Raw genomic sequence first — 24655 nt, 5'->3', positions numbered from 1 at the left:
GTTGGACATACACTTGTCTTTATAATTTGAAATTTGAAATATTTATATGTCTCCTGAAAGAATCAATATTCTATATCTTTAAAATTTATAAACTTCATTTAACTGTGTTTAGAAGAAAATAAAATAATCACTCATTTTTCTTCTTATGGATATAATTCTAACTATAGAGAAAAAACTTTACATAAAGATGTTTGCCACAACCTTATCCAATAGGATCCCATCCAAAAAAAAAAAAGAAAAAGGAAATACTCTAGTGCTCAAGGGCAAAAGAATGCTCAAATAGTTACTGATATATTCACTAAATGAAATATTTTAGAATTATTAACTATAAGTATTATATAATATTATAATGTTAAATAAAATGCAAAATTCTATATGCATTAGAATGACAAGTATGTGTAAATTAAAGTAAAGAATAAAGTACTCAAAGAAAATGATTAGAAAGAAATATGCCAAAATATTAAGTGGTTATCTTGGGAATGGCAAAATACTGGGTATTTTCTTTCTTCCTTTTTCTACAATGAGTGTGTATTTCTTCTAAAATGGAATAAAGTTGATATCCATTCATCAGGTTTGAGTAGAAAGTCAGGTAGAAACTGAAGCAGCTACCACCAAACACAATGTCTCATAGGCTCCTGTCACTCTCCTCTGGGTCATTGAAGATTCAAGCAAGATGTAGGTTTCTCAAGCAATTGCATTTTACCAGGAAGCTTTAGGCAGCAAGTGTCTGTAGCCAAGAACAGTGTTACAAATTTTTATGCAAATGGGTAAAAATGAATCATTAGTCACTAAAGATACAATAAGTATTAAAGTATGAGACATAGTCCCTGCCCTTACAAGTACAGCGTGGTTAAATCTCACACTATAAAATATACATTGGTGATATAGAAATAAATAAAGCTTAGTCCGTCACAGTCCAGTGCAGGAGATATTAAGATAAACATCGCAATCCATGTGTGTTCCCCCAGTGTGAGATTAAGTATAGTTACTTAATGGAATAATATGCAGCTAGTAAAATTTACTCATTAAAGAGTTATACAAGGAAATGAGTATTAATAAAAGAAAATATAAAACAAGGGAAAACACTGCAAGTAAGGTATGGTTATAACTCAAAAAGAAAAGTTTCTTGTAGGAGAAAGACTGAAAGGGAATACACCAAAATACAGTTCACTGTGGGTAGTAGAACTATGTATAGTTTTATATTTTCCTTCACATTTTCTCTTTTTTCCAAATATATAATGAGCATATTTAGTAATTGAAGCTAACAGATTGGATGAGTTATTGCCTGGAAATAATATTTAGAACAAACCTAGAGGATGCTGTAGGTGGAAACAGTCATGTTTAAGGAGTGGAAAGGGCAAGAGTGTACAGAAAGGCAGAGGAAGGGCAGGCGAGAATCTGGACAAGAATCTGGGCAAGGAAAGCCTCGAGAGGCAGGCGTTGTCCACCATGTCAAAAACTCAGGAAAGGTAACTCATTCAACAGCAAATACTTACTGAGTTTCACACAAGATGAAGACTAAATAATATTTGTGAGTTGTGGCAATTAGAAGGTCTTTGGGATCACTGCGAGTCCAATTTCCATGGCGTGGTGGGGACAGAAATATGATTGGGTTAAGAGGAAATAGAAACAGCTGGTAGAGACTTCCCCGATGTCAATTATGCCAGGGAGTGGGAAGGGGAAAGAAAGAGAGATTAATGAAAGTGCTACAGAAGGTGGAAGTGGGTAGACAAGAGACTGCTTTCAGCCAGGAAAGTCAGGAAAGGCTTTATAAAGACATATTTCTTCCTTTCCTGTGTCGACTGCTTTAATACGTTCAAGTCTGAACTCTATATGAACCCTTGCAAATCTGTGATGCTTTGTTGGGTTGCAACCTCCAGGAGAACTTCCCAGGTGCAATCTGAAACCAGCTCCAATGCACAGAGGCAGAGAGAGACTAAAGAAAATTTAGGCTTAATAAACAAGAGATCTTAGTAGGCTTGTCTAGGGCAACCTCTAGACAAGTTCTCTGCACCCACACACCAAATTTGAAAAGTTTACCTACAAACGTTCACTGGGGTCAGTCACAGACAGAGGAGACCTGAGCAGTGTTTGTCACACACTCACTCCGGATACTCTCATCACCATATTTCTAGCTCAAGATTGTGACCTTGGGCAGCTTCTAGCTTGGAAAAGGCAAGCAGAGAGCACACCTCAAGGACAGAGGACAGAGTGGGGACACTCCAATTGCCTGGGTCCAGCTAGTGGTTCGAACCAGAGGTCGCATTGTCGTATCTTTTTGATGACCTTCCCCAGCATTCTACCCCTTGTGGCTGTGACGGTGTCTTCTCTTGCAATGAGCCCCGAGAAGTCAGCAGGAGGTTTCACTAGCATGGAGATGGCTCCTCTGGTGCTTATCTGGCAACATATACAATACGTTATATGTTTATATATATTTTTATATATATTTGACAGGTGGGTACAAAAATCTACTTGCCTTGCAGCTGCCCAAATCAAGCCTCATTAATCCCCTTGCTTATTAAACCTGCCATCTTCCAATCTAGAGTGATCTACCTTTTCCTTCAGCTTCTCCTTGCCCTCCACATTTGGGGACTCATTTTAGATTTATACCCAGAAAGTTCCCAGCCAGGCTTATGAACCAGCACACATCCTCTAAGAAAAAATATTAAAATGATCTATTTCTGATTTCTTTCCCCACTTTATTTAAAATTGGGTTTTAAAAATATTTTTAGTAATACAGATTTATAAAGGGGCGAGGATTTTATTTAATCAAAATAGAAGGTTGAATGGCAAGTTAACTCTTTTCAGAAGCTGTAATAGTCTACAAAGTGGGGGCCATTTTTGATAGCTTCAGTATTTCCATTTCCAACTACTCAAAAAAGAATGTAAATGAGAAAGGTAGAAGGAAGACAAATTATTGAGGATTTACAAATAAAAATGTCATTGACTTAGTAGTACCTAAAGTTTGAGCTGGTTTTTATTTCCTAAGAAATTATTCACTAATGTTTAATTTTCAAGGTTTCACTCAAGGAGTACCTAAGCTTTTTTTTTTCTTTTTTTAAATAACAAAGCTAAATTCATCCAGTCATACAAATAAATGTAGGCTTTTAAAAAATGTGTTTACCATGAGAGATACATGATCAGTATTCTTCTTTTAATATCTGTGCTGTGTTTCTTACTTTATGAATGTACCATGTATAAAATAATCAAGTTTAGAATGTAATTTCAGATTGTCATCATATTTGCTTTCTATGTCAATCTTAGAACAGACAATTTCCTGATAACCAAATAATGGGCAATTATTTATACTGAGAAATTAACACACTGTCTAGCAAGAACTTGGTTATAAGTGACTGAAAGCATAACAAAAGGAAGACATCATGTGGGAAAGAGTAGAAAACTGATTACCATCATTTTATTTATTTTTACAGTTCTCCAGAGATGTTTCCCTGACTTCTCTACTAAAAATGGCATTTTAACAGTAGGAAATAAGACAACATTCGAGGATGGGAAGGGAAGGACAAGAAATGCTATGGAACTCAGGGCAGCTGCAAAGTACGTTTGTTTACATTCCCATTTTCAGTTTTGATGCATCCCGTTATTGAACCCAAAACTACAGCTTCCATTAGGCTGTCATACAGGAAGAATTATGTATTATGAAATATACATGTCCCTGTGGATTGGAGAGCGTGGTATATGTTTGTTAAGAAAAGTATCGAAAGGAGAAACCAGAACAATTAGAAAGAACAATCATGTTTTTCAAAATGGTTAAACCTTTATCATTAGGTATAGAATGAAATCTATAAATCAGGAAATGTACTGAAAAATCATCACATAACTTAGTTTTTGAGTAAATAATTTTAAGAGAAAACTATGCTTTTTAAAGCACCATTTAAAAAACATGACTGAAATACTGAAACTGCCAGATGTTTTAAAGGGAAAGGGCCGTAAGAAAGGTGAAACTACCATGTTAGTTTCCATGAAACGGCTTCCATGCCATTTCAGTACTGGATCAAATTTCTACGTACTAACTACAATGAAGTGAACTTACTGTTTCCACTGGCTGTACCCATCATGGCATTCCATATTACTGAGAAGTGTAAACACACAGAGATTTATTGCATTGCTTAGTTGTTCAGTTAAAAATGAAATATAAAGATAACCTAAAGTGTAATTTGTCTTTCTTGAAGGACTTTAGCAGTCCAAATAGAACAGTGAAGTTCCTGCATTTTTAGGATATAGTAGCAATATGGACAAACTTCTCAAATATAAAGCTGTGTGAAATAATGCAAGTACAATTACATTACTAAAAGAAAATTCAAAAGCAAGCACCACTAAGTTAAGTTACCCTGTGATGCATATATAAAAGATAAAACTAATTGAAAAAAGCTAGGAAATCATTATTACAAAAGTTGGGATGTGGTTCCTTTTGGGGAAAGGGAGGTAATTGGAGCACATTGGAAAAGGGATGTCATAGTTGTAGCTACATAAGTGTGTTCACTTTGATCATTCATCAAACTGGACACTAATGATGTGTGCACTGTTCCATTTGTGCCCCATTGTGCCTACCTGCTACAGAGTTGTCAGAGGTTTAGGAAGGTGAATTAATGATGATGTTCATTCTTGACTCTATGGATTTTGTAAGTTAAAAACTGATCTTTACATTTAAATTCATTTCATACAGTGAGCCTTCTGCAATACTGAGGGCACATCGCATATGTGAGAAGAGGATCTTGTTCACCTTTTTTGAAAGCCATGCTCTCTAATGTGTGTAGATATAGTCACCTTTGTTGATTTACCAAAGTGACATTTTATGAATTGTTGGGTCCAGGAAAAGAGTCATGCTGATCAATGGTTTCTAACAATATGCTTTGAACAGCAGCTTGCAAAATTCTTCTTATCACAACAAGAACATGTCTGTTTAGTGGCAGTTAAAAAATAATTGATTTTTTTCCTTCTTTGAATTCAGTAATATGAATAAAATCCTTGATGCGAAGGCAATTGGAATGAGAGTGTTTGAAGACTATGCAACAACTTGGTATTGGATTCTCATGTAAGTGAAGACATAGGTGGTTTTTTCCAAACCCCATTCTGATTTTATCTTTGTAGAACTCTTCAGATTTCCTATATAATCATGAATTCAAAGTTGGCTCAGATCTCAGTTCCTGCCATTTTCTTTTTCATATAGAATAAAAATAGGACAAAGATAATTGGAAATATGTCCAGTGTTAACAGAAAGTTATGACTATAAATTTTAGCTGTAGTCCTTAAAATACTCTTATAAACATATATTTCAAGTTATGTGGGGGCAACATCTATAGTATGTTTGCTTCCTATCACATGTTATAGTAGATGCAGTGTTATTTCTCTGGTCTGTTTTCTCCTTTGTTCTTCATTGACTTCCAAGAGATTATTCTTATTTTTATAATATGTCCCTTCCACACAATGGTTATTATCATCATCCACAAAGATCACTGTACTTATGAAAAAATATATGAAGAGAAGAGGAAATTAAAATTTTTCAGTCATAATATTTGCAGTCCTGAAAATGCAGTCACACTACTGGAGAGAGTACATGTGTTTGCTATATGTAAGGATGCCATTACTATCTGGCTGTTGTGTCACCGTTTTGTGTCTTAGAAGCATCTGAGGTTTCCTACTGATCAAAGAATAATGTGAAAACCTCTTTAGATACTTACAAGGACACTTACAACCTAGCCCAACTTAACTTTTCAGGTTCATCTCCATCCAGGTTTTTTGATTAACCCTATGTTCTAAACACATTAAATACCACACCCAAGTTTTTGCACATTTTGTTCTCTTTCCTAGCATTGTCATTCCTTGTGCCCTAGGTAACTTTACCTCATTATTTAAAATCAGCTTTCATGTCATTTATGAAGTCATACTTTGATTCTGCAGACATAAGTAGTTATTCCCCCTTCCGTGTTCCTCATACCCATTGTGTGTGTTTACATACTTACACATACATACACATACATGCCTATCTTCGACATAGCACCTATCATCTCATGTTTGGCTCTTTCCTTCTGATAAACTATGAACTTTTTACCATGGTAATTATGTATAAGTCATCTTTATTTTCCTAAGTCCCTTTATGGTTCTTAGAACATAGAAGATGCATTGAAAATGTCAGTTCAAGGAATATTTATAAAAACACTAGGGGGACAAGATAAATATATATATATAACTTTTAGGGGCTTAATAAAGTCAGATTTTGTGTAAAATACTAGTGAGTAATTTTTAGATCTGTAAAATTAATTTTATGAGATTTTAATGCTTTGTCTTAAACAATTGCAGTAATTATTGTTAGTACCTATCTGGATTTCAGGATATCTCTCCATAGCAGAGAATATGGTGTATACTTGATAGTCAACTGACTCACCTATTGTCAGACTCAAATATCACTAAATAATTTCCATGTTTCTTCTTTTATTTTGGCTTTTCCACTCTTGTCTTAAGAGGTATACATTATGCTAGACTCTATTGTGCACCTCACTCCCAGCACATACACTGGAACCCTCTTTACCACCCTGGCACCGCTCATACCACTAGAACATAAGCACTTTCCTTTATTTTCAACTCTTCTGCTCTCATCTATTTAATGAATATAAAGCCAAATACTGATATGCTGCAACTTAGCTTATTCAGTTAGAATTTTTATGCAAGAATTTAAAATACACAGAATAAACATGTATATATTATTTTCTCTGACTTTTTAAGATATTCCTCTTGGACTATGCAGAGAATAATCTTTCAGCTATATTGAATATTTAAGCATTAAAGTAATGGTGATGTTTAAAATGAAATGGCTTTGGAAGTTAAAAGCATAGGTTCTGCAAGACTAGGACCTGAGAAGCTACTTTGATACTAGGCTGTGCTCAATGCAGTGGCAGTAATTATTAAGATTTTGTTGGTTTGTGAAGGTGAAGGGACTAGCCAAAGAACATGTGGCATGATTCATAGACACATACAACAGTGCGGTGAGTGTCCGGGGGAAGGCGGGGGCAGGGGCTGGGCTGGGGTAGGCAACAGGAAGGGTGAGAATATCTGTAATAGCGTAAAAAAAAATTAATTAAATGAATGAATAAATAAAGATTTTGTTTGTAAAGATAACACGTGAAGGTAATAAAGTCAATAAACTACCGGACTTTTATCTCTTGCTATGTTTAGAAATATGCAGATAGCACCAGAGCTATCAGCTCTTAAAGAAGCATCAGCCACATTTCCGATCTTAATGAGTTTTCTTTGATAAAATTACCTAAAGAAATCCAATATGACTTTAACTTGGGTATAGTGGGGTAAAAGAAGTATCTCTACTAGGTCACTCAAACTTCAGGAAGAAATTAAAACAGAAGGAAAAGAATCACGTTGTTGATTGCTAAATAAAATCACATGGTCCAGGAGATACAGGAGCCTTATCGTGGTTCCAAAGAGTGGCCTACAGACCACTGGGAACTTGAAATAGATATCTGGTTATGCCAGACATTACAAACTATTAGAGATAATTAGACCACAGTGAAAATGACTGAAAAATCATGAGTCCGAGATCTATGTGGAGGAGATAATTTTTTCTGTCTTTCTATCCTAAGAATCTCCTCTTACTGCTAGACAGTTATTTTTCATAAAGCTTCCATTAGTTGCCAGGTAGAGAGAGCAGCACACATTCATCATAGGTAGGTTTTACAATGTAACACTTATTGGATAGGTGTGAAGGGAGAAAAATAGAACATGGCAACTATGGCAGATGGGCTAAAACTGTAGGCTGGAGAAATTGTGTCATTCCTTGAACAGTGATTGATACTGGACTTCATTTTACCTTGGCACATGAAGATGAGTCACACATAAATTCCCTGATGGTCCTACTCTTTCTTATAAGGTCTTAACAGAAACCATTGTTTGTACTCTTTATGTTATAAATATTTCTATAGCTAGGTTAAATAAAATAATCTGAGAATTATTTCTAAGGAAAAAAACAGTGCTGTCTTGCTGTTTTCATTATGTTTAGCACACTTGACCCTGTGTTTGTTTTGTTTTTTCCACCAGCGGACTGACAGTCTCCATGCTTCTCAGTTGCATGTTTCTACTACTCCTGAGGTTCACAGCTGGGTTGCTCTTCTGGGTCTTTGTCCTGGGTGTGATTGGAATTATAGGTTATGGTATGTATTACCCCTATTAAAATCACCAAATATCAAAATTATCATCCTCTTTTCAGTTGCCATTATCAATTAGCAGAAAGCATTTTCTTGCAGCAAATTTAATTGTACTTTGCTCCCACAAAAAAGGGTTAAATTTAGAACAATTATTTTATTTTGCATTCATTGTCTCTGTAACTTTTTTCTTCTTTATCTTGAAAAAAGTGCCTTCAACATATTCTACTTTTTCACTAGCAACATTTGGTTTCGTGTTTGATGGATATTAAGACAGAAGCAAAAATAATCTTTTTCAGGTTAATGAAACACATTTCAGATGACTTTTATTCTTTTAACTTTTTATTTGATCAAAGGCCACATATGCATGGTTACAGAAGTGTGATCTATTTTTCTCTTTCAAATAAGTGTCTTTAATCCAGGTACTGTCATTCACATTAATAATTGGCCAGGACTCCATAATGATGCATCCCCCTCTAGAGGCAAACATTCTGAATTACACTTACTAGATGCAGAGTTAACTTTATTTCAAGGTTGAAATCTAATCATTAACTCAATCTCCGTGTCCCCCCACCCCCCGCCTCCGCCAAGCAGTACAGGTATAATGTGAACACTAAAAAAGGAACCAAAGTCTCTCCCAAAGAACAGTATAGTGCTGAGGACAGCTTCCTTTCAGAACACGAAGAAAAGAGAATTAAAAAAACGAGGATAGTGTAAGCAGCCTGTAGAACAACTTTAAACAATCCAAAATTCATTTCATAAGGGTGCCACAGGAGAAGAGAAAAAAGCAAAAAATTGGAAATCTATTTGAAAAGCTAATGAAAGAAAACTTTCCTAATTTGGAGAAGAAAATAGACATGCAAGTCCAGGAAGCACAGAGTCCCAAACAAGAGGATGCAGAGGCCCACACGAAGGCACATCATAATTAAAATGCCAAAGGTGAAAGATAAAATCTTAAAAGCAGCAAGAGAAAAGAAGTTAGCTACCTACAGGAGAATTCCCAAAAAGCTGTCAGCTGATTTTTCAGCAGAAACTTCTTAGGCTAGAAGGTGGTGGTAAGAAATATTCAAAGTCATGAAAAGCAGGGATGTACAGCAAAGATTGTTCTACCCAGTAAAGCTATCATTTAGAATTGAAGGGCAGATAAAGAGCTTCCCAGACAAGAAAAAAACTAAAGAAGTTCATCATCACCAAATAATTATTATATGAAATGTTAAAGAAACTTATTTAAAAAAACGAAATTCAAAACTATGAACAATAAAATGGCAAAAAAGACATATCTATCAACAATTGAATCTAAAAATCAAACTAAACAAACAAGAAGAACAGAGACAGAATCATGAATACAGAGAACGTTTTAACGGTTGCCAGATGAGAGGGGGTGTGGGGGAATGGGTGAAGAAGTGAGGGGATTAAGAAGTATAAATAAGTAGTCACAGAATTTACATGAGGATGTAAATAAAGTACAGAATAGGAAATGAAGTAGCCAAATAATTTATACACATCACCCATGGACATGAATGATGGGTGGGAATGGCCTAAGGAAGTGGGGGATACTAGATGGAGGGGGGCAAAGGGGGAAAATCAGGACAACTGTAATAGCATAATCAATAAAATATAATTTTTTAAAAAACAGAAGTAACAATTTCCTGTTTTTTCACTCAAAGAAGAGCTTTACACATATCAATATAAGAATTCAGTTGAACCTTATGACCCAGCAATTCAACTTCTGGGCATTTATCCAAAGAAATTCAAAACAATAATTTGAATAGATATATGCACTCCCATGTTCATTACAGCATTATTTACAATAGCCAAGATATGGAAGCAACCCAAATGCCTATCAATAAAAGATTGAATAAACAATATAGAGTGGAATATTACTTGGCCATAAAAAAGAATGAAATCTTAACATTTGTGACAATGTAGATGGATCTAGAGGATATTATGCTAAGTGAAATAAATTATACAGAGAAGGGAAAATGCCATATTATTTCATTTACATGTGGAATCTAAAGAACAAAGTAAATGAACAACAGCAACAAAAACAGAAACAGACTCATAGATACAGAAAACTGATGGTTTCCAGAGCGTAGGGGATTTGGAGAGCTGGGTGAAAAAGGCAAAGAGATTAAGAAGTACCAGTTGGCTCTGGCTGGTGTGGCTCAGTGAATCGAGTGCTGGCCTGCAAACCAAAGGGTCACCAGTTTGATTCTGAGTCAGCGCACATGCTTGGGTTGTGGACCAGGTCCCCAGTAGGAGGCGTGGAAGGGGCAACTGCGCATTGATGTTTCTCGCCCTCTCTTTCTCTCCCTTTTACCCTCTCTCTAAAAATAATAAAATCTTAAAAAAAAAAGAAGTACCAATTGGTATTTACAAAATAGTCAAAGGGATGTAAAGTGCAGAATAGAGAATATAATCAATAATATAATAACTATGCATGTTGCTAGGTGAGTACTAGACTTATCGGAGGGGATCACTTTATAAATTATATATATGTGTCACCACTATGCTGTACACCTGGAACTCATATGAAATAATATTGAATGTCAACTGTAATTGAAAAGAAAAGAATGCAGTTGAATCCCCAGGTTCTGTAGTTAGCCTAAATTCTAATCCCCGCTTGCTCCATAATATGTAAGTGGGGAACTTTGGAAAAGTTTCTTAATGATTATAAAACCCAGTTTCCTTATCCATAACATTGCTGCAATAATATCTCTCTCACACAAGGCTGTGAGGATTAAATGAAACAACAAGTACAAAGCTCTTAGAACAGTGCCTGGAACACAATAAGCACTCTGAGTCCTGGGTTACTGAGTTTCCAGACAATCATTCGGGTCTCTCAGGCATTCCTGCTGTGCAGCTGCCCATGAAGAGGTGGGTCAGTCTATTGGAAGAACAGTCCCTTAAACGGAAACTCTCAAGAACACTTTTTGTTTAAAAGCCTTTTTCTGTGTGTGTCTGCTTGGAGCTCAAAATAACCTCTGCTATTTGCCAACATAGAGTCTGAGCACGTGATTCGATCACTCTTTCCTTATTATCATGAAGAGAAGGGCAGGAAAGCTTGCTATTGATTTCACTGACTTGTCTTAACCAGCAAGAAAAATCTGCAATTGGCCACAGTCCAAATTTGACAATGGCATAAGGGAGAAAGATGATTAACATCTAAAAAGTGCAGGCAAAACAACCAATTTTAGCTTCCTATTGACTTTCTAGGTAGTGCTAACTCAGCAATTAATGGTGTGGCACGTAAGCTTGAAGTTATTCATTGGGTGGAGAAATGTCACTAGAATGGGAAGTGTAAGAAAGTAAGGCTGAATGTAACTGACACTTGCTACTATCTTGGAAAATTGACTAGTGATATATCATGGGAAAACGGCCATTTCTTACTGACAGCAACCTATTTACCAGGACAGAGAACAATGTAGATGTGTCATATTGCCCAGAGAAAAAGCCAGGCTATTTGTGGGCAAATGCCCATGAACAGCAGTGGAACAGTTCTCCTTGACCAGAACGAGGTAAGAGTTACACAGGGGAGGCCATATGGTTGCAGGCGTTGATTTGGAGACTGAAAGAAGCACAATTCCAGATTCATTACATGTTAACTATGTGACCCTCCGTAAGTACATAGTCTCTTAAATTTTTAGTTTCCTCAACTATATAGTAAAAATCTGTATTGAATAAAATAATGTACATAAAGTTCTTAGAAAACTGCCTAGCACATAATAATTGTTCAGTAAATAATATCTGTTGTTGTTATGATGCCTGAATATTATTCAGAAAGGAGGAGTTGAAGCCCAGGGATATCTTAAAAAGAGAGAGACAGAGATACAGCAATAAAGCAAAATAAAAAGAAATAGGAAAACACTGCTGAGACTTTCACATCCACCATTATGAACGAACTAAATAGCTTGAAGGGTTCTCTTGCTATTAAATAATGGCATAAAAATAATGTTGTATTGTATTATATGATGTATTATTTTGATGAGATTGCAGGAAATAAGGAAAACCTCCCAAAAGAAAAAAAACAAACAAACCATGAGCTAAGAAAGTGGGGAAGTAAGCAGGAGGCACATGTGAAATGCTGAGTAGCCCATGTGAGTGCTACAAACAGGAGGCTGAGACCAGAGTCAGCAGCAGAGTAGGGGAGCAGAGCTGAAACTGCTTGAGTAAGTCTGGGATCCTGGAAATCATCTAAAGTGACCCCAGTGTGGTAGTACCCTTTGGCTGCTAACAGACACAAATATAATTCCCCTCTAGGTGAATGCATCTTCCATTGATATTACCAGGTTTCCACAGATTAAGATGAACAAACTATGAGTTGCAATCAAAAATTACCAAAAATGCAAGGAAATGATCTTTTGTGAGGAAAAAAAATTATAAACACCAGATGTGGTCTCCAAGAAATCCGATGTGAGAATTAGTAGATATAAAACATGAAGTAACCATGTATAAAATGTTTAAGAATTGAGGATACAGTTTTTAAAAATAAGAAATTATTAAAAATGTTCAGGCATATGTGAAGATAAACCAAATAGGAGCGCTCAAAATAAAAAAAAATGTTAAATTAAAGTTAAATTGTTAATTTACATAGCAAATTAGAGAATTAATAAACTGAAAGATGAATCTGAATTACCCAAGATACAGCAGAATATTACAAAAGGACAAAATATGATCATGTGGTTAAGAGAAACAGGAAATAGCTTGAGTAGGACCTAACATATATCAGTGATATTTGAAAGTTAATGGATGAAGATTTTCTAGAACTGATAAGAGATATGAATTCATAGATACAAGAAGCTCTAATTATTCCAAGGAGAACAAAGGAAAAGATATCCATATCTAGTCATACGTCCTTTTATTTGTTCATTTACCAAATATCAATTGAGCAGCTAGAGTGTATAGGCACTATTCTAGGCTTTTGAGATATAACAATAATCAGACAAATGTCCTTGCTATTGATATGCTTACTGCTTAAGCAAATTGTCTAGAAAGTGATATTTTCTATGGAAAAATTAAAAGCAGAACAGATAAAGGGGGACTGAGTGTATCACGGTAGGGCAAGGAGTATCATGATAGGGCAATATTAGTAGGGTACAACTTTTTGAGAAGAGATCTGAGAAGACACAGGAAAAAGGCAATGGAATTAGCCATTGGAGATAATAGAGAGTTCCAGATAGTGAGTACAGCTAGAGCAAAGACCTAAAGATAGGAGGAGTGTGTGGAAGAAAGGGCTAGAAGGCTGGTGCAGATAGGTGTTCTGAGTAAAGGGGAGAATAGTAGGAGAATAAATGCATAGAATTTTTGGAGGGATAGAGACTTAGAGATTATTGTAAGATCTTGCCTTTTACTCTGAATGAAATGGGGAGGCATTGTAGAGTTAGCAGAGAAGGGATGTGAAACGATGATCACTCCAGTCCCTGAGTTGAGAAGAGGCTGTCGTGAAAAAAAAAGAGAAGCAGCAACAAGGTCAGTGAGGTGCCTATTGCAGTAATCCATGTGCCAAATTAGGGAACCTCAGATCACATTTCTAATTTAGAAACAACTGAACTTCTTGATGGATTGAATGCAGCTCATGAGAAAAAGATGGGAGTCAAGAATGACTTTGATGATTTTAGCCTGAGCAACTGAAAAGACAAAGTTGCTATCAACTGAGATAAGGAATGTTTGAGAATAGAGAGCTTGGTGTAAAAAGCGAATTGATCAGAAGTTTAACTTTGAACATGTTGAGTTTGAGATGTTTGTTAGGCATTAAAGTGGCGATGTCAAGCAGGTAATTGGAAGCAATTGGATATTCAGTCTGGAATGAGAGAGAGACAGACAGACAGACAGACAGACAGAGACAGAGAGAGAGACCTAGCCTAGAGAAATACATTTTAAGAGTCAGGAGCACTAGAACTATGAGACTGGCTGAGAGCACCAAGAAAATAAATGTAGATAGAGATATGGGACTGAGCTCTGAGGCCCTCCAACATTAAAAGGTCAGGGAGAGAGGGGACCAGCAAAGATAACTAAGGAGAACAGGAATTTTTGTTTTGTTTTTTAAATCAAAAGCAGGTGTTGTTTTTGAAGCCAAGAGAAAAATGAAGGGAGTGATCAACCATGTCAAACATGGCTAACAGGTCAAGACAGACGAAAACTGAGAGTTGACCTTGGTTTAGAAATGTGGAAAGATGCTTGGTGATCTGAAGAGGGTAGCTCTGGTAAAATAATGAGGGAAATGCCTGTTTAGGGTAGATTGAAAAAGGTTTGGAGGAGAAAAATTGTAGACAAAAAAATATAAACGGTTACTTTGGAGAGTTTGGTTTTAATGGTGAACAAGAAATTGGGCTATAGATGAGGGAAAAAGGATCAAAGTAGAATTTCTTTTGGTTTATTCTTTAAGATGAGAGAAAGAACTAAATGTTTATATAACATTTGTAATGATCTATTAGAGAGTAAGAAATTAGGAATGTAGGGAAGAAACTGTTATGAGGCTTTGTAATATCAATAACCAAAATATTTTAAAAAGAACAGGAGAGAAAAGACAGATCACATACAAATAAACAATTAGGCTAAAGCATACTTTTCAACAGCAACAAAAAAAAAGGGAAATAATACTTCAAAGAGCTAAGAAAAAATAACTGTCAAACTATAGCTAAACACACAGCAAAGCTATCTTTCAAGAAAGAAAGTAATATAAGAATATTTTAAGATAAGAAAAACTAGAGTTCACTAATATACATAAACTTAAAAAAATCCTCAAAGATGTATGTCAAAAAGAAAGAAAATGATTCCACAAAAAGATACGACATAAAAGAAAGAATTATGAGCAAAGAAAATGAATTGGCAAATGTGTAGGTAAATTTAAATAAACTGTGTGTAAACTGATAATAATATCCAACTTTTTGAGGTCTAAATGTACATAAGCAAAATCCTGGGTAATAATCAGAGTGAGGTGATTATTGAGTGATCTAAGGTCCTTTATATTTTCTTATTAAGATACTGACTTTAAACTTGGTTATTAAGAATACATAGCAAATTTTCAAGGGTAATCTATTCTAGAAATAGATATTTCCCATCCAGTAGAGGAGAAAAGTAGAATATAAGTAAACAAACAGACAGGCAAACACAAACTTACCCATTTTTAATAGAAAAAAAATGGAGAGAAAAGAAGTGTAGGCACAAAGTGGAATAGGAAAAGCAAAAAGTAGGTAAAAACAAAAATAAATATATCAATACATTAAATATAAATATGTTAAACTCACCAATCATAATACAAAGATTGTCAAGCCAGATTAAAATATGCATATAAAAGTTAGAGCTCTATGTTATTTACAAACATTATACAACACATAAGGAAATTGACAATCAAGGCATAGATAAAATATACTAGCAGTCATTAACAAAAAGAAAGCTGCAGTAGCCAATAATATCAGACAAAACAGATTTTTAAAAAGAAGTATTATTAGTTATAAAAAGAGTTTGATTCACTAAAAAGATATACCAATTCTAAATATGTATACATCTAACGAGATAGCCTCAAAACTCAAAGAACTACAAGGATAAATAAATAAACTAATGCATAATAAATCTATATGAGAAATAAATCTCCTTTAGGGGGGAAATTTCAACAGATCTTTCTGTTAGAATAGAATAATAAGCACAAAATTCAGAATAATTGCTCTTTGGCAGGAAGAGGCAAGAAGGTATGATAGGACATCAGGTAGAATAAAAAATTTTAATTTGCTTAATTAAAGCAAAATTGAGATTATAAAATCTTAAGCTAAGTGATACATTCATAGGCGTTCATTTTACTTTATGCTTTAAAACCTACTTCTGTATTACATATAATTTTTATGTATCAACTATTTCATAAAGTATTTTTAAAGGAAAATTTTAAAATGCACTGGGAAAGCAGGGCCTGAAAGAAAGAAATTCATCATATCTCTTTGAAAGCAAATGTCTTTTCTAGTCTAGCCTTGTCTCTGTGTCCATGGGTCTCACCTTTATATCTAAAACAAACAAACGAATGAACAAACAAATCTGTTAGTTTAAAAAGCTGGAAAATTTCCAATAGACCTAATCCAGACCTATTGATCATTAAAATGGATAGACTTCTTAATTGTATTTTTTACTATCACTTTGTAGACTACGTAAAATGTCATTAATAGCCTGAAATACAGAGTTTGGGGGAAAATAGAGTTAGTTCATATTTGCCTTGCCTAGACAAAAACTTTGATAAAAATATGCTTTAGGTAATTCCACCAATACCGGGCTTCACCATAAAAAAAATTGAAAAGGGCTTTTTTTTTTCCCCAATATAAATGAATTTTTAAATTTGCTTTTTAAGTTGATTATATATTGATGTGCTTGAAATTTCAAAAGATATGAAGTGTATACAGTGAAAATTCGCCTTCTCATTCTGTTCCCAGGTCACTAAGTTTCCCTCCCTGAAAGCAAAAAAATATATTTCTATGTACCCTTACAGAGATACTTTATGTGTGTACAAAAAAAATATGTAAAAATTATTCTTATTATAAATATTATAGCATACATTTTGTAGTTTGCTCTTTTTACTTAACAAAATATTATAGAAATTATTTAATATCATTAGTCTTTTTCCTTTTAATATGTAAATATAGTGTCCCACTGTACAAGTATTTAACCAGTCCCTAGTGATGGATATTAAGGTTGTTTCTAGTCAAAAGGACATGTAAAGCCAAATGTTGCCACAGTCATCCAAACAAATGCTCAAAATGTGTATATTGAATACAATAGCACATTTAAGGCTACTAGATCAACATAAAATATTTACTCTGTGAATATGAATCTTACCGTTGTAGAAATGACCATACTGGTAAAATACATGTAGATATGTGTGATAAGTGCATTGCTTATATTTCAGAAAATAAGATTTAATATGTCTGTTTTTCTTTCCTTTTCAAGGAATATGGCACTGTTACCAGGAGTACAGCTATCTTCAGGAACACCCAAATTCTCATTTAACTATATATGACATCGGGATTCAGACCAACATAAGCATGTACTTTCAACTGAAACAAACATGGTTCGCATTTAGTGAGTGGATTTTAAAAACTGGTTTTGTTAAAATTGTAACAATGAGAAAGCATCTTTTTGTCCAAAGGTACACTTGGGTTGGTGCAACCTGTTAAGCACACTCACCACTAATATCCTTAAAGTAAATGTGTTTATAGTCCTACTAGCTACAGTAAATGGAAAAGTCATTGAGTGGGATTTATTATATAATCTAAGAAAACATTATTTTACAATGGTTTCAAGCTTTTTGCCTTAACTTAAAATGTTTTGGATGTGGATGTTGATAGCCATTAACCTGATATCCAAGAAAGATGTTTTAAAAGAAAAAAATGCTTGATATTCAAATTTGTTTTTAAAAAGAAGAAAAAGGAAAAAATAAGAAACAATTTTTTATAACAGGAATTTTAAACTATTTATTATAAGAATTAGAATAATAAGTAACTAAAAATAAATTTGTATTTTGGACTCTTCAGATTATCAAATTAGTTAAGGGTAATATTAACAAAATTTTTAAAGCAAGATGACTTCAGAGATGGCTTTAAACCTATATTCCTAGAATGGTTTTATTATAATATTCCATGCAACTCACAGAATCATGTTTTTTAATGAAGATTTAAAAAGTAATCTCTAATTACATGTTGCTTTAAAAGAAAATTCATCTTCATATTGTTGAAATTTGAGAGCCAGGCAAAGCATGCTGAAGGAAGTCTGGTAAAGGATCCCAGAGACAGCCTCAGAGGGGTCAGTATTATGGGGGATCATGATTCCAAGTATGGATTCCATCCCCGTGAATTTGAAGACTCGATTTTGTCACTTCACCTAAAAGTCATTAGGCTTTCGAGTACAGGCTCACATTATGTCACTAAAGTGCCATTTTATTTGTTTACACTGTTAATTTTACACCATCTGATCCGCTATTTGTTTTACAGTCTCCCTGATCAGATTGCAGACACAACCCATGTAGGACATTGCTTTCCTGGGATCAAGGCATATAGAGACCAAGGGTACTAAGAAGCAGCCTTTCCAGCAGAGGGTCTCAGATAGTTTTGAGAGATGTTTTCTTCAGGCTCATGCCAAACTTGATGACCTGGGCCTTCTACACAGAAACCCCCACCAGATGCCTTTGTTTACCAAATTTGGTTGTTCTCTTTTCCTCACATAGTGCTGCATCAGAACACCAAATCCTTGCTCTTTGGCTTCTCATTTCTAGCTCACATCAGACTAGTTCCCTTCACATAACAAAGACATTATTTTTTCAAATACATTGCAGAAGAATTATTTCATTTATAGCCATTTTTAACTATAAAAATCAGACATCTTGGAACTTGCATCCTCATTTAATCACTCTTCCTGAATTTGAAGTGATTTCTTATCTCCTCAGCAATCCACTTACTGTCAGCTGTCATTGCTAAAGATGACAAATCTCATCCCTTATGTATTGTAACCTCTAGTTTGTCCCTCAGATGAATCTTAGTTACAGGTTCTGTGGTCATCCACTGCTATCTCTTAAGGAGCTTCAACACACACACATACAAAATCATTGAGATGATCAGAATCTGCTACTGGAAAATTAAGAGATGTGCTTTCAGCAAAATACAGAATTTGCTTTTCTTTTCAAGCCTAGAAATACTAATTTTTTCTCAAATGAACCTCAGCATTTACAGCCCATTTATCAGGCATGAACCAATTACTTGTGCTGTGTTTGGACAAAATTCTAGACACCCAAGACAAGTGTATATGTGTGATTACAATAACAGAAACACTGAAAATAAGCAGGGTTGTGTATACAATAATGTAATTTTTATGAGTCTTGGCTTGTGTTAGGAGATGGTTGTATTTTTATTTCTGCTATTAATTATCCCAGTCTCTTCCTCTGTGAAGCTATAGTTATAATACCAGCTTCTCTATAAGATCTCAAAAAAAAAAGTTCCTATTGTTTGTTCTTATTCAAACACAAGGAAGGAATATAATATGTAAATTCAAAGGGCAGTTAATTTCTCTAATATAATCATTTTGAACATGTAATTTTATAAAGATAGAAGTTTGATATGCAATGTTCTTATCAATGCAATTTCAGAACATAAAGCAATTCTGGTATAACACGTACTCTTAAGTTCATCCAAAGAAGGTAATGATTTTAGCTTAATATAGCTATACTCCACGATTTGGGGCTCTATTTTATGTTTTAAGTGAATCAGATGTGCATGGAAACATAAATACACAGTTTAACTAAAGAAAGATATAGTAACAAAATGGTACTCTACTAAGATCCTCTCACATCTCTGGGTTAACTGATTTCTGCTTTCTTGGAAATCTTAAATGCTATGTGAGGCAACATCAAGTCTCAGTAGTGTAACAATAGAATGAAATTGTGAGCATTCTAGCACTGGATGTGTTCACGCATCAGCAGAATAACTATCTAGGAACCAGGTTATGGAATGGATTCTTTCACAGGTGGAAATTTAATTAATTTTCCATTAAGTTTCTTTTGTAATTTTAAATTGTTATTAGCAGTGGTATATTTCCTTAATTTTAAGACCATGTCTTTTTATTTTTGAACATCTCTGAAGTCAGTATGTGTCTTATAATTAATAACTATTTAATGAAGGATTTCTTTACTTTTTCTAAAAAGATATTACTAAATAAAAGGTGTGTTTTAGAATTGAGGAAATACAGTATTTCGGACTGCTTGGCTTCAAGTAAAAAGAAAGTAATTCAAGCTAGCTGAAAAGAAAATAAAATTGTAGTAAGCTGGGGCCAAGACAGAGGTATTTTGATTAGATCATAGCAGTGTCTCACAAAACTCAAAAATAAAGCAGAAAAGCAGCTGGACTTTCAAAGTGCACCCAAATCCAGGAAACAGAAGCCAAACAGAATACAAGATTTCCTCTCCTTGCTCTCTCTCTCTTTACACATGTAAACTTTATCCTTTTCTTTGCACATTTATTTACTCTGCAGTAAGATAGTTTTGATGCAGTTTCTTAAGCCTGTATAACTCTTAGTTCAAGACATGTATACACCTGAACTCAAAACCAACCTAGGCTACCTTAGTTCTAATTCCAAGGCTTTTGTTAGACGACTTGGGCTGTGGTTTAAACACTGATACCATCATCGGTGGCCCTGAGTGTGGAGTCACAAAATAAAAATATGGGCAGCTAAGGCCCTGCTGCCCCGTCAGTCAATTAAGAGGTATTGCGAGCAGGGCAGACAAGAATTTTATTCTGTAGCGATTCTCTTCCTCAGTGAAGCCAAAGTGAAACATTTAAGAGCTGCTTAATGCAGCCCTTCCTTCCTTCCTTGGCTGTTTCACATTTCTACAGATGATGTGAAATGTTTCTATAGACTAAACTTGAGCTGGTCCAATTGAGCTGGTCAAACATTAGCTAAAGGTTTTAATCTAGAATTCTTAGCACTTCTTGAAGGTTCTGAAAGTAAATGTCTAAGATTGGCTAAAACTGTCACGTGTCAGAATTGGCAGAAATAATCATGCAGTTCATTCATAACTTCTGTAGCAAAAGTTTGTTTTTTGGATTGATTTGTATCACACACTAATTTTTTTTTCCTGTTTAAAGTGATAATGCTCTGCATCCTTGAAGTGCTTGTCATCCTCATGCTGATTTTCCTTAGGAACCGAATCCGCATCTCCATTGCCCTGCTGAAGGAAGGGAGCAAGTAAGGCCCTGAAGGAAAAACCACTGAGCATATATGTCAGTCCAGTCAGTCCCCAGCTATTGTGTAGATGCCCCAGATTACTTTCTCTTTAAGAAGCCTTGTTAAAGAAATCTGCTTTCTATTCAAGAAGACTTATTCAAGTTCAGTTTGCCACTTATTAGACAGGTCATGCTAACATGTCCTTCAATGTCCCTAAAACCTCAATTATCATGGGTAAAATAAGGTTAAAACCTGTCTAGTCTACATATTAGCACTTTTTTCAAACACTAAATGTATGTTAGGAGAATAACATATGTGAAAGTAAGTCTTAAAGTGCTATATAAAAGTTAGTTATATTGCATGTTTTATTATTCCCATACTGAGTGATATGTTACTATTAATGGTTGAGAGCATTTGCAGAACCTTAAACCACCATAATTATATAAAGTCAGTTGCATACTATTACTGTTTCTATATGAATGACAAAATTCGCCAACAGAAAGAATAATTGACCCCAGTAGCACCAGACTATACATTTTGTATCTACACCTCTTAATGCAGAAACACTTTATACCTTGAGCCATTTTTATTAAAAAATACTATAAAACAAATACTAAATTTTTCATAAACTCATGCTGGGAGGTAATAACAACAACAGTTTCCAAATTATTCCAAACGATCACTCCAGGATAATACTTTAAACTTTGACTAATGCATGGAAGAAATAAAGAAAGCATCACTATAAAGGCAACGGATCATGTTCTCTATTTAAAATGACAGAAACTATGTTATTAATGACCAAGGACCAAATTATTTTAAATAGTCTTTAAGGACTATTTTAAGAAAACTGTCATTTATAATATAACAGTGCTACCAGAGCCCGTGGTTTAACTGGCTCACAAGCAGTTTGTTCAACTCTCCTTCCCACAATAAATGAAGCCCTATCATTAGCCCCAGAAAAACACTGATCTGACGGATTGTTAAAATAACATGATACTGTGCTCTCACTGCGACTTGCACCACTGTTATGCCTCTGGAGGTGTGCATGGGTGCGTGCATGTGAGCGTGTGTGCACATAAAGGGCCGGCACAGCTGTGGCAGGTTGAAAGTTCGCTTCAGGAAAATAAGAGTTGACGTGACTGGGTGCAAGAATACGAGGTGAACAGAGAGAAGCTTAATAATTCACTTAACAGCAATGTCTGGAGAAAGGGAACAACAGCATAACTTAAACAGTGAAGTGACAAATTCAAAAGGAATCTAAGATATGTCCATTCATTAGGAGTGGAATAGTTCCATCAGAGTTCTCAGTAGCTATATCAAACAGTATTGGATTTAATCCACTGTCATACGCTGAAAAGATCATTCACAAGTAGTTAGGGACAGGGCAAGTAGGATGGTGAACATTTCAGAAACCATGTCTTATGAGGAAATATCAAAGGGATAATTATCCTGCAGAATAAAAGAATGAGTTACTCTAAAGGGTTGCTGTGCTGAAAAGGTGCTCATGTCTTTTCCAGAAAGTAGTGGATGTGAATTACAAGCAGGCAGATAAGAAAGAAATTTCTAATATGTTGATAAGAAATAGAATAAGCTGTGTCATTTAAAGTTCCTAACGATGTGGTCACCAGAGGCTTGTGAACATACTTTGAAGGTAGTACAGAAGATTTCTGAATTAGGGAGGGATTCTCACATTTAATGAGATAATCATCAAGATCCTCTCCCATTTTAGAAGTCTAAGAATCTAAACAAAAGGAAGAAATATTATGATTATAACATATCAGATATTTATGAGTCAGAATAAGCAAAGGGGAGAGTTTGGGGAAATCTGGGCAGTAATCAAATGTAAGCATTGAAATAATGTCTCTAACTTACAATAAATAAATAAGATTTAAAAGCTAAGAATATGCCAGCATGATCAGCCAGAAAGAGTCTACAGTTATTACCACTGTTCTTAGAATTAATTTGCTCTAAGGCTTGGTTCTAGTTCTAACAAATAAAAATTTAATTGAAAAATTATAAAATGGGGTCATTTTGAATGCCTACTATTTGTTTTATTTCAGAGCCATTGGATATGTTCCCACTACATTACTTTATCCAGTTTTAACTTTCTTTTTCCTCTCGATCTGTATTTGCTATTGGGCTGTGACAGCAGTGTATCCTTTGGTAATTTATCTCATTCACCCTCAGGTTCACAGAGCTGTTCAGGAACCGGGACTGCGGTGTTTTCCTTCTTGGGGAGATGAGGAACATCCTAAAGAAACAGATAATTTTTTTTTCTGCTAAGCTCTAAAAAATGTTTCAATCAACTAATTGAATTTCCCCTCCTATAGGTCATGTGGTAGATTTTGTTTTATTTTGTTTTCATATTTGGTACCTCTCCCTCATGAGAACCTTAAAAAGTTTCAATATATTTTACTGTTTTTAAGAGACTTCTTAGTGCAGCTGACCCATGTTATACTATTCTGGGTCTGAAGAATGGATAAATTATTTAAAAATTAGAAGTGTTTTGAAGTTAATTTCTCAAAGGAATTTTCAGTTATTTGCATTATTTTCATGTCTATGTATTTTAAACTTACCAGCAAATAATTTATCCTTAATAGAGTTTACTCAGTTACTTGGCTACATCGGGGGCACCCGTATACAAAATTGTAACCCCAGGTGGACATTGCAAACATGAAAATAGAACCTGTAACCCAGAGGTAAGTAAAAGAAACTCTCTCTTTTACTAAACATCTAGCAGTTGGAGGAATCATCCTGAAATAGAGACCCTGTCTATTGATAAGGATTGCTGTAGGGAAGTGGGGAGTTGGTCACGTGTTAGCAGGAAAACACTGAAAGTGGCGGGAGAGTAGAAAGAAAGCTCTACTGTTTCCTGAGCTCATTTGTCTTATCATATAGCCAAGAAGCAGGTATTATCAACAACGGCCCTATTAAATGTGAAACTAAAGGGAGGGGTGAAGAGGGATGAACACAGGATGGAAAATAAGATACAGTATACTTTCCAGAGCTCATTAAAGAATTAAATAAAGTGATGTGATTGAAAATAGGAATAACAGCAGAAGCTCATGGAAAAAGCACAGGACATGCAGTTGGGAGGCCACATAAAAAGAGAAGGCAGAGAGGGTATTATCTTGGAATAGAATTTAATATATTATATTATCCATGTTGTGTTTTTTTTTCTGAGTGCAGATTTTTAACACGACTGAAATTTCCAAAGTTTGCCCTGGTGCTCAGTGCAACTTTGCTTTCTATGGTGGAAACAGCCTGTACCATCAACACCTCACTACCTTCCAGATATTCAATCTCTTTGTCTTTCTCTGGCTTATAAACTTTGTCATTGCATTGGGCCAGTGTGCCCTTGCTGGTGCCTTTGCTTCTTATTACTGGGCCTTGAAAAAACCCGATGACATCCCACCATACCCACTTTTTACTGCATTTGGGCGAGCCATACGGTAAGTTCCACAGTGAGCCCTACATCTATTTTCCAAGTTCTGCTTAGTGTGCTTCTCATTCAATCTTCTGCTTATGATTCAAGCTACAAATGAGCTCAAAGGTATGATTCAAGATTCATGGATGTTCATTGGCTCTGTCTTGCTTTATAGCCACAATTTTATACTCCCTACCCAGGCTAGTATTCTTCTAAAAACCATAGGTTACTAGAGATAAGAGATAGGAGAGGGTACCATATTAAAGCTTAAGGATTAACTTGGCTCTGTCTCTCCATTACTCAGCTCAAACACCCTATTTTATGTTGACAGGCTATTGGTATTATTTTTGTAGATGAGGGACAAAATATG

The 24655-nt window shown here is 34.9% G+C and overlaps 1 protein-coding gene across 1 annotated transcript in view; it reads left to right on the top strand.

Annotated features, from left to right (window-relative positions):
- SLC44A5 (solute carrier family 44 member 5) overlaps positions 1-24655 on the top strand; it is a 309363-nt gene that overhangs the window by 265491 nt on the left and 19217 nt on the right. The window contains exons 8-15 of the mRNA XM_054566860.1: positions 3432-3555; positions 4970-5053; positions 8065-8177; positions 17097-17228; positions 20780-20879; positions 22919-23011; positions 23470-23557; positions 24048-24310. Of these exons, the coding sequence (XP_054422835.1) occupies positions 3432-3555; positions 4970-5053; positions 8065-8177; positions 17097-17228; positions 20780-20879; positions 22919-23011; positions 23470-23557; positions 24048-24310 (997 nt within the window). The remainder of the gene's footprint in view (positions 1-3431; positions 3556-4969; positions 5054-8064; positions 8178-17096; positions 17229-20779; positions 20880-22918; positions 23012-23469; positions 23558-24047; positions 24311-24655) is intronic.

Source organism: Pteronotus mesoamericanus, unplaced genomic scaffold, assembly GCF_021234165.1.
Source record: "Pteronotus mesoamericanus isolate MK-2021 breed Mesoamerican mustached bat unplaced genomic scaffold, CSHL_Meso_final contig_181, whole genome shotgun sequence".
NCBI classification, from domain to species: Eukaryota; Metazoa; Chordata; class Mammalia; order Chiroptera; family Mormoopidae; genus Pteronotus; species Pteronotus mesoamericanus.
This window is presented reverse-complemented; position numbering and strand designations above follow the sequence as displayed.